This window comes from Dasypus novemcinctus, chromosome 20, assembly GCF_030445035.2.
Source record: "Dasypus novemcinctus isolate mDasNov1 chromosome 20, mDasNov1.1.hap2, whole genome shotgun sequence".
NCBI lineage: Eukaryota > Metazoa > Chordata > Mammalia > Cingulata > Dasypodidae > Dasypus > Dasypus novemcinctus.
The window spans coordinates 30,783,135-30,799,303 of NC_080692.1; the positions used below are offsets into that span (position 1 = coordinate 30,783,135).

At 36.7% G+C, this 16,169-nt stretch overlaps 1 protein-coding gene across 1 annotated transcript in view; it reads right to left on the bottom strand.

Annotated features, from left to right (window-relative positions):
* The window catches only part of LOC101435800 (ovostatin homolog 2), a 60,511-nt gene that overhangs the window by 32,546 nt on the left and 11,796 nt on the right, over positions 1–16,169 (bottom strand). Inside the window, exons 10-19 of the mRNA XM_058282774.2 lie at positions 15,295–15,404; positions 14,802–14,960; positions 13,917–14,144; positions 12,881–12,935; positions 12,289–12,434; positions 11,785–11,934; positions 7,677–7,847; positions 4,255–4,399; positions 1,281–1,386; positions 55–283 (exon numbers count right to left, since the gene is read on the bottom strand). Of these exons, the coding sequence (XP_058138757.1) occupies positions 55–283; positions 1,281–1,386; positions 4,255–4,399; positions 7,677–7,847; positions 11,785–11,934; positions 12,289–12,434; positions 12,881–12,935; positions 13,917–14,144; positions 14,802–14,960; positions 15,295–15,404 (1,499 nt within the window). The remainder of the gene's footprint in view (positions 1–54; positions 284–1,280; positions 1,387–4,254; positions 4,400–7,676; positions 7,848–11,784; positions 11,935–12,288; positions 12,435–12,880; positions 12,936–13,916; positions 14,145–14,801; positions 14,961–15,294; positions 15,405–16,169) is intronic.

The window sequence follows — 16,169 nt, forward strand, 5'->3', positions numbered from 1 at the left end:
AGGAATCTTTGGGCCCTGTTAGATTGTGTTTCCACATCAGAAGGAATAACATACCTCTACACATGAATTCAGGTAGTTGAAGACATTGACAACCAAATCACATTGTTCATTTCGAACAAGTGAAAAGGGTAAGGAAAGTTCAACAAAGAATGGCTGGAAGGCATTCAGAGAAACCGTTGATGAAATGCCAAATCCAACATCACCATTCACACAGAAGCCATTTGCCTCCCATTGGGTTATAGTATCAGGGATGGAAAATGAAAGATTTGCTGAACCTGAGGAACTGAAATGAGAGATTATTCATAAAACACATACTTCTCCAAACCAAGAAACTGTATTTACTCCAAAGCAAAAGAAAGTAAGCAAAAAAGCATCAATTACAGGTTAAAATGAGTTAAAGCGCCTGGACAGGGCACTAGATAGAAATCTTGATACCTGGATCTTTATAAAAATTTTACTTTCAAACAGCCACATTTAACATTTTCACATTTCTTTAAATATTTATTATGTTTTCTTAATTGAGGCAGCTTGTATCTATATGCATGAAATTATTGGACTTGAAAGACCCAGTGAAGAGACGCTAGATTTTAAAAAATTGGGAGGGAAGCGGCTGTAGCTCAATCAGATGTGCTCCCATCTACCATATGGGAGTCCCGTGGTTCATGTCCTGGGGCCTCCTTGTGAAGGCAGGCTTGCCTGCATGCTGTGGAGTGCTGCCCTGCCTGTAGATGCCGCGGAGAGATGACTCAGCAAAGGTGATGCAAAAAAAGAAGGGAGACAAGCAAGAAGACAAGAAGAGCCGGCAGCAAATGAACACAGAGAGCAGACAGCAAGCAAGCCGCAAGGGCGGAGGGGAAAATAAATAAATACAGACACAGAAGAAAGTACAGTGAAATGGACTCAGAGAGCAAACAGCACACAAAAAAGTCACAAGGAGGGGGGATAAAAAAATTGGGGGAGGGGATGTGGCTCAAGCAGTTGAACACCCGCCTCCCACATGGGAAGTCCTGGACCTGGTTCCTGATGACTTCTGAAGAAAAAACGAACTGACAATGAGCAGACAATGAGCAAAAAACAACAAGCAAACAGACAAGGGAGCCATCTTGGGGGGGGGGGGGTAGGTGAAAAATTAAACCAACAGGGTGATCAGTACATACAAATGAGTGGAATTATATATTTTACTGCTTCATTTGCCCAGGAATAAAAGTTAAGATGAAAAAGAAAGAAAATATAAATAAAAATAAAAATATATAGGAGAGAAAGTTGTATTAGAAGCTCACTTGACACTTAGGAGGGTCCATATCCATGTCTCTGGAAAGTTTGTTCTTACTCTTTCCTTCATAGCCTGTTCTACATATTTATGATTCTCATTTTGGACCTCGTCAGCTAAAAGAAAAGAGAAATACTGTATTGACAGAGGGTAACTATACATGTCTCACCATATACACCTGTATGCTAGGTCTGTAAGTGCACTACAGGGATTTGTTCCTGGGACTCAATGCCAGTAAACGTACATCTCAACCTGGGCATCAACTTTTCAATGCTCCAATATTTCCCATTATAAAAACAAAAAGGAAACAAAGAAATAAATATTCAACCTCTACATTGCTCCTCTACCAACAAATTTAGAGGAAGTTATATCTATTCATTAACCTGGTTTCTCATCTGACATTCTTGTCTCTGTTAATTCCACTAAGCTAATATTACTTTTGCTAAAACTGGCAATGACCTTCACATTGCTAATTCTCATGAACCCTTTGTTTCACTTGCTTGGTCTCTAGGCAGCATTTGACTCTATTAATCACTCTGTTGTTTTCAGAGTAAACACTATTGCTAACTTTCATAACACCATAACTTACCTTGACTTACTTAACTAATGTAACATAATTTAACTTAATTTATGTCCTCCGTTCTTCTTCCCAGCACTGTGTCCCCCACTGATATCCGCACACATGCTTTCAGTGGCGACACAGTTGCTGATGTCTCCTCCATCCATGTCTCCTGTATGGATCTCTCTCCTGATCTCCAGACCTGTACATCCAACACCCTTGTGTATATTTCCTTTTGAACTCTTGGCCGACATGTCAAACGAAACTGTTCCCAAAGTAAAGTCATGTATCTTCCCTTCTTCCTCTCTAGTACCACTTGCTCTGTGAATAAGCCCCAAATCCTCCCACTTACCCAAGTCAGAGACCTAGGACTTGTCCTTGACTCCTCCCTCCCCCATTTTCCATAACCAAATAATTAACAAATGCTGTCTATTCTGTCTTAAGCACATCTCTCCAATCTATCCATGTTTCGCCATTTTCAGTACCTCTTGAGTAGTCCAAGCCACAACTGCCTCCCAGCTGGATTACTAAACTTCTAACATTTTGTACATACAATCAAAACAGTCCCCAAATCCCTTTTTTTTCAGAGAACAACCAGATAGAGCTTTTAAAAACATATTAGATTACCTGCTTAAAACTTGTTAATAGCATATTATTGCATCAGGATAAATTTAACAATTTTAATATGCCCTACAAGTTCTATAATATGTTTCTTTATCCCTCTTGTTTTGGTGATCTTCATTTTTACCCTTGAGCCATACATTTCCGCCATTTGGAAGTGCTCTTTGTTTCTTACCTCATCCCTTTCTGCTTGAAATGCCTTTCTAACTCTTTTTGTGGTTTATTATCATGCATAGATTAGGTCTCAATATAAATGCTATTTCCTTGAGAAGGACATATCAGGCCTTTAAGAAACTTAGGTCTCTGCTAGAGTCACCTATATCCCATAGTTTTCCATTTATTGCAGTTACCACAGGCTATTGGAATTACCTATTTTACTATCATGCTTCCCTGTTACTCTAAAAGCTACAACATGTAACTTGGTTCCTGGTCCCAATAAATATTTCTTGAGTAATTTAACTAATGAATGGCTGAAGAAATTAGCAATTAAAATGAATAACTTTGAATTTCAATATATTTTATTCAGGGATAGTAGAAAGCCTAGATGTTTCTGATAAAACTCACTAAATATGGTTTAATCTCATAGCATTAAAGTATGAAGCTTCAACCTGGTGACTTGATTTCAAAGAGGTTTCCAGCTCTGGACTTCAAAAGGTCTTTTAAATACTCATCGGTACTACCACTGTATAAAGTTGCCAGGCCTTTCATTTTTCTCAAGTGGAATTCTGACATCCAGCTTCAGGATCAGCACCACTTCAATCATTGGACTAATTTCAATATGAAGTTAGAGGGATTTAAGGAGTGTTGTTCAAGTGCTCTCAGATGCATCTGGATTCCAGCTCTGGTTTTGGTTATGTTTTACAACCTTATCTTGTTTGGATTCTCTGACTGATTACCCTTACTGAAACTCTACCTATTTACTTATTCATCTAACACAGTGGTCCACTTTTGTGCCTACAATCCTCCCAAGAGAGAATGGACTAGTATTTTAATGCACTTCTCTAATGCCAGCTGAATGGTTATCTTGGCACCAAAATGCTCCTTGCCTTGGCCTCTTTGTATTATTGGCTATACATAAAGGCCCCATGAGGGCATTTCAATCCTGCATCAGATTCAATAACTGACTGTTGTGGCAGATTGAATCCTGTCCCTCAAAGAGATATGTTCAAGTCCTAAGCCCCAGTCCTATGGGAACTCACTTGTAAGTGGGATTTTCAAAGCTCCTATTAAGACATAGCTAAACTGAAGCAGGATGGGCCATAATCCAATATTACTAGAGTGTTTATAAGCAAAAGTGTTTTGGTCATGCAAATAGAAGTTACAAGAGGAGACAGAAAGAAGCAGATCTCCTTGTGATGGAGCCAGGCTTGATGGCCAGCTAGACTTTGAAGAAGACGTGGCCTCCTGACACCTTGATTTTGTACTTCTAGTCTGAGAACTGTGAGTCAATACATTCCTGTTGCTTAAATCAACCAGCCTCTGGTATTTTGATATAAAAACCCTGGAAAATGATAATCATCCTCCCATATCTCCTCACATTGTTTGCTCCCATATACTTCTGATACTGTGTTCTGCCAATAAAAATAAATGTCCTTTCATATCTGAAGCTAATTCTTCCTTCTAGTCAAAGCCATTTACAGGTTGTCTTATGCTGCTTTATTCAACTGCAAGATGTCTAATTGTAGTCCAAAACATGACATAAGTTACATGTAAAATCTCCGTTTTGTATAGTTTTATCCAAGATACAACCAATTCCACAAATACTTTTGGCCATTCCCCAGACATAAAATTCCAGATTACCCACCTGCTATTCTAGGTGAAAAACTCTGCATCATTGAATATCCTCCTGCTTCTGGAAGGAATGGTCTAGGGAATGGGAACCCTCTCTCCATCGGGCATACTTCTGGTTTCCGGTAGTGGAGATTGGTAAAGGCTTTCAGACCCATATTCTTCAAAGAAAGAAAGAAACAAATAAGAACAGTTGAGCATTCTTTTCAAATGAGAGCTAGCACCATCCCAGGACCCTCAGGTTGGAGGAATGAGCAAACATGGGGTGGTGGGAGTGCAACTACGGACTAAAGTGGACTTACTGTTATTCTAGTAATGGAAGAACTTGTAAAATTGATATAGGGGCAGTGGGCACCAGAGGTTCTGAGGGGAAGGAGAGGGAGAAATGAGTGTAATTGTTCTGCATGACATTGCAGTGGTGAATATAGACCATTACATGTTTTGTCAAAACCTATGAAATTATATGATAAAAATAAAAGTAATAATAAATAATTTAAAAAGGTTATATGTGAAAGCACTTTGGAAACAATAAAATACAATAGATACATTGACTACTTATGATTCTACCTTGTTTTAATGACAGCTAAAAGATAGGAAAAATTCTCATGCGAGTTAAAATTTCTAAAGGCTGATCTTTGTTTTCATGGCTGTAGTAAGATTTTGGTCAAATCAAATTTCAGCTGTAAAAACCACACTTTTCTTGTGTGTGGAATAGATGGGAATAGGGGAGCAAAACAAGAGGTAAAGATTAATGGAAACTTATAGTGAGACAGAGCAGGACATGATCCTTTGAACTATGAGACAGTCACGCAATGAGTCAGCAATTATTTCCTGGAGGTGTCTATGTGCAAGGATCTCCAGTTAGCCTCATTGGTTTCTCCCCCCAGGATATAAAGTACATTGACATGAATCTCTTCCTCCAATTCACAGCATTTCTGATCATTTGGTTACCCAAGATAATACCCAAGAATCATCCTAAACTCCACCCTCTCTCTCCTTTCCAACTCCTCTATCTATTCAATTATCAAGCCATGTTCATTCTACTTTCCAAACATCCCTTGACGTATTTCTCTATTAGTTACAGCAGACTGATCTGGAGTAACAAATAAACCCCACAATATTGCAACCATAAAATACTTGGCTATAATTTAGTCATATGGTCTCATCAACTGCCAAGGATATTCCCTGTATGCTCAGGAAGAAGAAGGAAAGGCTTTTCTTTTCTTTCTTTCTTTTTTTTTTAGGGAGTAGGCAGTCTCTGCTTGCTGAGGACCAAATGTATATCTGCACCTTTCTTCCCATGATCATCCCCCTCCAGGAGAATCAACCCTAGCTCCATCCAGTTCAAAAACTAGGATTTCCTAGTGATACACTTTTTCGCCATTAGATTCAGAAGTAGTTCCTTGTGGGCCAGAGATTTATAAACACTTATCTGTCCCTACCTTCATAACTAATAGACAATGGTGGAGCAGGTGTCCTGATAACCACAATAGAAATATTCCCATTGAGAATAAGAGGAAACACTCAGTAGCCACTATTCCAAAATAATCATGGGTTCCTCCTGAGCAAGAAATGTTAAGAACCCCTAGCCCTGGATCAAAATATAACTCAAAAGTTTAAAAGCAGAATTCTCATACAAATGGTGAGTAAATATCAAATACTTAATTTGTTAATGAGGGAGCCAGCAGGGTGACAAAGCTGGTTCAAGTGAGTATATAAGAAATTGAAATATATATAGTTGTTGAATGAAAGAGCTGGAATAAGACTGGAAAGTAAGATACAAAACTGGGTAATGTCCTCCAGGGCAATAAAATAATAATTTGGGGGGAGGGATATCTATTAAACAGAAATCATTTGTTTCCCTATCAGACAAAATTTATTTGCAAATTATCAATCTCCCACAAGTCAATATCTAAATTTGTAGTTAGAATCTGGCAATAGTAGCTGGTAACTTAGAGATCAGATGATCCTTGTCAGACAATGCTCTGTGGGATTTGAAAAGGCACACAGAAATGTTTCTGCCTTATTTCCAAGTTTAGATAGCTCCTTAACATGTAGCAATGAGGAGCAACCAAGAAACACTACACTTGGATTCCTCCCACTCATTTTCTTTAGAGTTACAGACTTAGTAGACACTTGATTGGTCTTCTAAGTTATTTCAAGTTATCATCAAATATTGGACCACTGCATAGTATGGATTGCCATTTTTCAGCCTGAAGTATTTCTCTTTTTGTCATCCATCTCCCAACACTAAGCCAGATTTGACAGTTTTAGATTACTTTATGAATCCAAAAAAGAGAAATTTTATGTTTGTGAGTTGGTTCACTCCTGTGGGTATGAGACCTTTTTACAGTTGGACTGCCCAGTAAGGCGTGATTCAGGTTGAGGATCTGCCCTCTTGCTGGGTCTGATAAAAAAAGAGACAAGTGGAAAAGAAAGCTCTGCCACTTTTAACTCTGCCATGCAACAGAAAGGATAGGCTCTGGAGCTGAGGCTCTGGGGAGTGATGAGCTTGATGCTTGATAGGTTGCAGCTGAAATCAGGATGAAAGAGGAGTAGCTGAGCTTGAGAGAGGAAGCACAGAGGAGAAGGCAGAGACCAAATGGAGATCGACCTCCATCTTGCTTCAACATGTGACAGTTGACTTTGGTGAGAAAGCACCTCTTATGGTGCTTTTTCATTGCCTTCGAACTGTAAGCTTTTATCCCAAATAAATATCCTTTATAAAAGCCAAAAAAAGAGAGGCATATCAGCTATATTGTAATGACCAGTAGATCCTAAATACACACATCTCCTGGGTTAGTGAGGGTTCTGTGATCTCAAAAGTCAAGCCACCTCTTTTTGATTAATGGAAAACTCCTAATTTAGAGGAAAAATGATAATCACTGTGATTTATCTAATATTTCTTATGTGTTAGTATTTTGGCAAGTATTTTACATAGTACTTCATTTATGCCTAAGGGGGAAAGTATGAATGATATAGACATTTTCATTATTCTAATTAATGTCAAATACACACACACACACACACACACACACACACACACATACTACCCAGCCAGTAAACTGGAGAGCTGAGACTTGAACTAAAGTTTGTCTGATTCTATGCCCCATTTCTTAAGAGGCTTTGCCTTTATTTAGTAAATCTAATTGATATCCTAGGTACATAAGGAGTATAGTATTATTTTCGTGGTTCTTGATTTGACCATTTCCACAGAAGATTTATTGCAATAAATTGAAGACTGTTTCTTTTTCTAACATGGAATTTGGTAATTCCAGCCACATAATTTATTTCCAATGAAAAGAGAAAAAAAAATAATATTAGATTACAGTGCTAAGAATAGAAGAAAACCACATAATTAATAAAACAAATATACATAATGCAGAACTAAAATTAAAATTGGAATGAGATATTTTCTACAATCTTCAGTGAACTTACCCTGAGAATATCACGAATGTCTCCATCTTCAAAATTGCTTACAGGCATATAATACACACCATTGTAAAACATATCCTTCAGAGGAATGCAAGGAACTTGCTTTTCATCATCAAGGTTGAGACCATGATAGAAATAATCATACAGTTCTATATTTGGAAGCAGATAGTACACCTATGAGAAAAATCCTGTGTTTACCATTGATTTTAACATTCCTTTTATAATTACAAAATTGACCAATTTTGTGCCATAACCAGATATTCCTGTTTTTTTCTTTAAGAGCATGACCACAATATTTGATCCAACATCTTTGAGCCATCTCATCATTCCAAAAAAAGAAACCTTCAATTTTCTTTTAAAAGGTCAATGTCATGTTCACAATTTTTTTCAGCTCTGGTACAGGATTTAGGAGAGCATGCCAGCAAAGGAATACCTGGAGATCATTGATTAATCTAAAGTTAGTTGACAAATAATTCAATGAAATTATAGGGCTAGAAATTCCAGGTCTAAGAATAGCATAAGGGCACCTGATTGTTTCCAAATCTTCTCACATATCCTTTCAAAGAAAACATGAAATCAACAAAAAGAATAAATAATGGAAAAACCATGACTCATATCTTAAGCATTATTAGGAGACAGAGAATACCATGGACTTCAAATTACTTGTTAGAAGAGAAATAAACACCAAATTCCAACATAGGCCCAGTTGTGTGGAAAGCTGGAGAAGGAAGGCTTAAAAGACTATATGAATAAAGAGAATGGTATGGATAATTTAGAAGCCAAATGAACTACCAATAAAAGGAAGTTCAAATACAGTGTCAAAATACAAAGCACAGGCACCATTCTGGTGCTTGATGTTCCCAGCACCAGCCATAGGAAAAGGCTTGAAGTGCATGGGAAACTTGAATTTGTTCCATAAAAAGAAAACAAAAGTATTTCAGCTGATGAAATTTCTCTGCAAAAGTAAAAAGATAATAAATGAAGAAACAAATTAATTCACAAAGCAGAGACATACACATTGTCTTAATAAGCACAAATTGCTTATTAGTTCAAAGGGGAAACACCTTGATCAAGTGATGAAAATGATCATCAGTGATGGGTAGATGGATATTGTGTGCCTTGCATGTGGTACTGAGAAACACCCAACATCATTTATGTGGTCTTCTATCCAGGGTTGCAAACTTCCACCTAAACATGAGAAACTTTGGACAAACCCAAAACAAGGAATATTTTATTAAAAAAGAACAGGTGTGTTCTTAAAAAAATGTCAGTTTTATAAAAGACAATGAAAGTCTCTGATCCAGATTAAAGGAGACTCAAGAGACATGACTACAAAATGCACCATGAGATTTTGGCCTGGATCTTGTACTAAAGGGAGAAATTGCAGTAAAGAAGATGACAGACAAAAACTGAACATGGTTGGTAGATTAGATCAAAAGCATTGAATCAATGTTAAATGTCCTGCATTTAAAAACTTTATTACAGTAATTTAAGAGAATACCCTTGTTTTTGGGAAATGAACCCTTTAAGGGGTAAAGTAGCATAACTTAGGTAACATACTATCAAATGGTTCAGAAAAAACACTATGCACATGTATGTGGGGGGAGAGAGAAATAGAAATCATATGTGGTGAAATGTTAAAAATTGGTGAATGGGTAGAGGGTGCATGGTAGTTGCCTGTGTAGTTTTTGCACTTTTTCAAATGTCTTCGAACTAAAAATTGCTTATATGAATGAGAAGAATTAAAAATGCATTCATTTGCATAATATTTATACTGATTTACACTTGATTTAATGTTCATATGGCCTGCTACACATCTGAATTGGAATTGCTAATAATTACAATTTATTTGGGGTATTTCGAGCCACTGGAATCTTCTCATCTGGTAAAATGTCTCAGGAACTTCCTATTTGTGGTTCCTTGATGATTTTTCTGCAAGGCAGTTTCATAAGATCTTGCTATCTCTAGTTGTAGGAAGAGTGAGCACAAGCTATTTACTCTGGATCCATAAAACTCTTAGAACAAAATGTATATACATATATTCCATATTTATAAATAAATTTGACCTTATTTTTTAGTGCTTCTCCTGAGTCTGAAATAAGTTAGATGCTTCTCAGTTCTCTCTAATATGAAACCTAAATTCATTTAAGTTTCAAATTTTGCATTGGAAAAAGGAATATATAGTTTATGTCATGATTCCTAGTTACCTAATATTAATTATTTTTCTAGCTTTAGATTTAAAACTAGACTTACTATTAGGCGTTAATTTTAAAAGCAGAATGCAAAACTAGGTTTGTCAGTGAGATTTTACTTTTCTCTTCTGAGAAGAAATTTAAAAGACATACAACAAAAAATGTAAAGAAATCTAAGTGTTAAGGTTATAGAGGACTTGAAAATTTTCATTCTTTACACCTTTGTATGTTTTGCACATTCCAAAAACACACAGTGTTATGGGTAGAACTGTATCTCCCAAAAGACCTGTTAAAGTCTAACCTCAGATGTAATTAGTTAACATGAGGTCCCGCTAGAGTTGGTGGGTCCTTAACCAATATGAGTAGTATCCTTATGAGAAGAGAAGACACAGAGAGATGACCATGTGAATATGGAGGCAGAGATGGAGTGATGAGTCTAGAAGGTAAGGAACTCCAAGGATAGCTGGCAAACTTGAGAAACTAGGAGGAGAAGGGAAGGTGGCTCCCCTACAGGTTTCGTAGTCCTGCCGACCCTGTGACTTTGAACTTACAGCCTCCAGAGCTGTGTGATAATACATTTCTTTTTTTTCTGCGTTTTTAAAAAATTTATTGAAATACATCATTCATACATAAACATACATATACAATAATGTATAATAGTTGTGAACTTACAAAACAAACATATATAACATCAAACATATATAACATCTCACCCTGCCATCAATAAGTTGCATTGTTTTTAAACCTTTTTAACTAACAATTAAAGAGCATTGTCAAAATATTACTACTAAACAAAGTAGTTTTCCCCTAACCAATCTGATTATTATTATCATTATATCATTTATATATGGACATACACAAACAACCAAATTTATGGTTCAGAAACAGACCCTCACAGTTATGGTCAAGTGATTTTTGACTAGCCTGTCAAACTCACACAGCTCAGGCAGAAAAATCCATTCAACAAATGGTGCTGACAGAATTGGACATCCATAGCTGAAAGAAGGAAAGAGGACTCCTATCTCACACCTTATCCAAAAACTAACTCAAAATGGATCAAAAAACTGAAAATAAAAGCAAGAACAATGAAACTTCTAGAAGAAATGATTGGGAAATATCTTCAAGACCTGGTAGTAGGTGGTGGATTCTTGAAGGAGATAAGAGAAGGACTGAGTGGACTACTGATGTTTAATGTATGTATAAGTTTAAATTAGCTTTACTATAAAATTGTGGAAATGTATAGAGTGGATGGTAACACACAGTAAGTAACAACTAGTTTATAAATGGGAATGTGACCGAAAAAGGTAGTCTAGTTATGTAAATGCCAATTGACAGAATGCTTGAGAACACATTTCTTTTTGTTTTAAGCCACTCAATTTGTGATAATTTGTTACAGCAGACTGAGGAAACAAAATATACACAAGCTTCATTTTAATAATCAGAAAAATGTTATGATTTATTAAACTTAGATTTAAGTATGATAGACATCAATAGTTACTTATGCATTTGCATTGACAATAAAGAACAAATAATTGTAATTAACTGAAATAATTTTGATATGAAATTTTGGACTTACTGGTCTAGACATGCTTATGAAAATATAAGTTTCATTAAGAGATAACTGTAGACACTAAGTATCCTTTAAAATAGAGATTTCTTTTAATATTAGGTTTCCATACCTTTTGTTGTATTTATCATTGTTGTATTTACGCTTAAGTAAGCCTAATCATTTATAGAATTCCATATTATTATTAGTGCTAGGCCAGCCAAGACAAATAACGCAGTATATGATCCATGAGAGGCAAAGGAAGAAAACATTTGATATTTTCCACATGTTCCATGTCAAATATAAACATCTGAAGTGTCATGCTTGGGGCAATCCAGGTAAAACAGGAAACGGAAGAATTGAGAGAACTTACGCTTTCAGCCGTCAGCTCTTTTTCTGATTTCAGTAGAAGAATACTTTTATCCACAGCTCTGAGGGCACAGAATGAATTAGCAGCTGCTTGAAGATGGAGGTGAACATTAGAGCCAGGTAGTGCCTGTTCCTCAGAGAACGTTAGGCTAACCTGAAATGTGAAAGAAAAGGAATGGGAGTAGAGGTAAAGTTCCACAAGGATTGTTGGAAATGTTCCCATCTTTTCCAGATAAATCCTCTTGGCTTTCTGTACCTCTATTTCTCCTGCCCACTGTCACCCTCAGCTCTCCTTGCAGGGGCATCTCCTTCACAGTTCAGGATCGTCATTGCTGCCAAAGGTTACTCATTCTGTTTGGTGATTCTCCTATTCCCTAATATGTTAATTATGCAAACCTATATTTTCAGGTTACCACGTAAAGGTTATTATACTAGTCAGATGAGGAAGAGACAACAGAGCGCAAGCTGTTCGCCCCTATCCCGGGACAGATCACAAACAGAAGGTCACCTTGTTTTTAAAGCACTTGTCAACCTGGAATCTGACACTGTCGGCCACAATCTCCCCGGTGGGGTGGAGGGTGTAGACAAACATGACAGCCATAGGAGCCAGGTCAGCACTGACGTTGATGGGGAATGAGAAATTTCCATTCCAGGCTGCATAAAGAGGAGATGCCATCAACGGATATAATGCCAAAAGTTTCCTGGATCACTGCATCCACTCAGATAAAAGAAAATGAATTATGTACAGAAAGAGCAAGTTAGGCACTAGTTTAAAGGAAAATGAATTAAAACAATGGGAACTACTAAACAAATAATCAAGACCGTATAATTTAGGCAATAACAATATGTGGTTTCTGGACGTCACTTTCTTATAATTATCTGATGATGTGGAAATACTAGAAACAAAATCTCCTTCATCAAAATATTTAGTAACACATATGCTAAATACTTTACCAAGCCCATACAAACTGTTGCCATCCATTCACAAATCAAAATGTTAAAATGCTTTTTCTATACTCTCGACTCTACCACTATGATACTCCCTTAAAAAAGAAAAAAAAAAGTAGAGCACATACTACAAAATGAAGTATTATACACACCTTTGTTTCTTATTTCCACTTGCCCATTGAGTAAGAGAGCTCCTCTTACCATCATCTGTGCAGAACACAGAAAACACACTCAGTGATAGTAATGCTAACAATAATTTTACTTCGTAAGACAAGGAGCTTCCATGAGCAAATATTAAAAATGAACTCTGAGCAGCTTGAATGAGAACAGAACAAGCAACTACTCTTATGTGCTGGAAACTTGTGAACAATATGCAATGCACTGTGGGAGGCAGTGCATAAGGCTCTGAAATTGTCCAGACCACTGGCTTTCAATCTGCCTTTTACCTCTTATTAGCTCCCTAACCTCAGATAAATTTCACCTCTTTGCATCTGTTCCATTATCTGTAAATGGGGCTATTCTTAGTGCTGCCATGACGATTCAATGAGTTAACATATACAGAGCCCTTGTAACAGCACTTGACATTTAATATTTACTCAAGGGGTTAAGTCTTATAATTTTCTTCTACAAACATACAGTTGAGAAAGCTAAGGCTTAGGGAGTTTCAACAATCTGCATAAGATCAACTAGCTTGAAAATAAATGGGACGGGGGTGGGATTCAAAGTAGGAATGTATTAATTTCCAATTCTGTACCTTTTCCACTCTTCAATATGCCCTATGGAGACAAAATGGATAAATATAGGGCCAAAAACAAAAGGGCTAATTTCTCATGAGTCTTCCCCTTTATTCTCTGGTATCTGCCTATTCCTTTATTTTCATGAAAGGTAGTTAATAGTTGTTATGAGTTAAAATGGAATGTGGAAAAATGCCCACTTTGAATGGCATTTTTTTCAACCTTAGGGAAACTGAAATTGCCTTTGTTTTTTTCTGTATGTTTGTGTGTGCTTTTCATTGTGTGTATGTGTGTGTGTGCTTTTAATGGATCCAGTAGTATTCACCATCAAGGTAAAAAGATTGAGTTTACTCAGATTAACGTGGCATGACTGATGTTATCATTTTCTAAACCTCATTGTGCTAAGCATATATCCAATTAGACAGATTCCAAGAAGACACCAAATGAGACTTACCAAATAGAAGAAAGTTACTTTTGAATCATCCGCATATGCTTCCCTGCTGAGGGAGTACTGCACGGTAACCATCTTTTCTTCATTGCACTTAAGCTGCTTCGGCTCAGGAGCAATCTTCAGGAAGCTGCTGGTTCGGGAGTAAAAGCGTTTGACTGAGAAATAAGCATCCACGTATTCAGGCATCAACCAGTTGGGCCGATAGCAGGTCTGAGGTCGAATATATGAGGCCTGACAGAAGAAAAGAAAGCAAAGGATCTTAGAATGAAAAATACCTCTGAAAGACAGCAATTAACTACAGAATGGATGGTTTCTGATCTCCTTAAGGCAGAGAAGAATCTTAGCTTTGGGCTGATATTTCCTTATTATGTTATTAGAGGTGAAATCATAATAGCACTTTCCTCTTTTTTGTATACAATTCATAGCCCTGATTGTATGAATGCTTCATTAGACCTACAATGAATTGTTAATTTTTACTTTTTAACTGAAGTTAGAGAATTGAGTTTAAGCCTCATTCCTTTCAGCTACATTTGAGTACTGACAAACTGTTGAACTGCAAAATTCTGATTAAACAGCAGAAAAATAGAAATCATAGTATCTCCCCTACCTATGCATATAATGATAAAAGGAAGAAAGCCAAATCATATCTATGAGGTTATTAGAGAATTTTAATAGACTATTAACTTCTCATCTCCTTGACTATATATTCTCATATTGTACTTAATCAACAAGACAATTTCATAAAATACCATAAATTTTAAAAGTTTGTTGAAATAGTCCTAGCACAATTTATTTTTTAAAGAGATTCTTAATTTTTTTTTTTTTTTTAATCCTAACATTTAAGTCCTTACTGGGTTTCTGGCTGTCTTCATCTACTCTGAGACTTACTTTCAGGCTGAGCATTGGCTCGGATACATCTGTAGTGTCAATGTAAAACTGAGCTTCACCATTCTCATCTGTGGTGTAATTTCCCATAAATTTGTCATTGAGCTCCAATTGCAATACCTTGTTCACCATAGGTACATCATTGGGACTGGAAAACTTAAGCTGGGTAAAAAAAGGAAGGATTAATATTCTTAAAACAGAATTCTCACAGTCCTACAGAGAAATAATTTTCTATTCATAAACATGATCACTTGAATGTAATTTTTCTTGAATTCTAAAAGGCAGAAAAATGCTATTTTAAATAAAAATATAATATGGAAAGAGTTATCATTTTATCTATCACTCTCAATTATCCTTAGACTTTTTCAATAGATCAGACACAGTAATGCTAACAATGTATTAGAGAAGTAGGGAAAAAGTGTCTAGAAATTTCCAAAGGACAATCTATGATCCAAGAACATAAAATAAGAACATATATTTCTCCAGTCAAACCTACAGTTCCAACATAAGTAATTCCTCTCCTATAGTAAGGGTCCACGTTTTCAAAAGACACAGTCCCAAGCAGTTGACTGATAGAAATAGAGGCATTTTCACTGATCTGCACACCTGCAGGAAATGGTGAAAAAAAATATCAGGGAGAAATGTAATTTTTTGATCAAGAACTTCAAAAGAACAAATAGCTTAGGGTACATGTGCAAACCTCTATACATGGAGTCATGTTCTTTTTTATTTTATATTTCTTATTCACAAATTTTTCAAATTCAAAAGATAGAATAATAGACAAAAGGCGCTTCAAGAAATTATGGGGAAACGGACTTGGCCCAGTGGTTAGGGCGTCCGTCTACCACATGGGAGGTCCGTAGTTCAAACCCTGGGCCTCCTTGACCTGTGTGGAGCTGGCCCATGCACAGTGCTGATGCATGCAAGGAGTGCTGTGCCATGCAGGGGCGTCCCCCGCGTAGGGGAGCCCCATGCGCAAGGAGTGCACCCATAAGGAGAGCCGCCCAGCGCGAAGGAAGGTGCAGCCTGCCGAGGAATGGCGCCACCCACACTTCCCGTGCCGCTGACAACAACAGAAGCGGACAAAGAAACAAGACGCAGCAAATAGACACAGAGAACAGACAACCGGGGGAAGGGGGGGAATTAAATAAATAAATAAATCTTTAAAAAAACAAACAAACAAACAAACAAAAAAGAAATTATGGATGCATTACTCCTAAAAAGTCTTGTCCAGGCACTTATATCTCATCTAATTCCAACCACAACTAAATTGTTCCTCCAGTGTTCAGAAAGATACACAGATGAACATAGATTAGTTAAAGGACATAGTCAAGGTCTCCTTGTCAATGAAAAAAATGAAGAGAAAAAAAT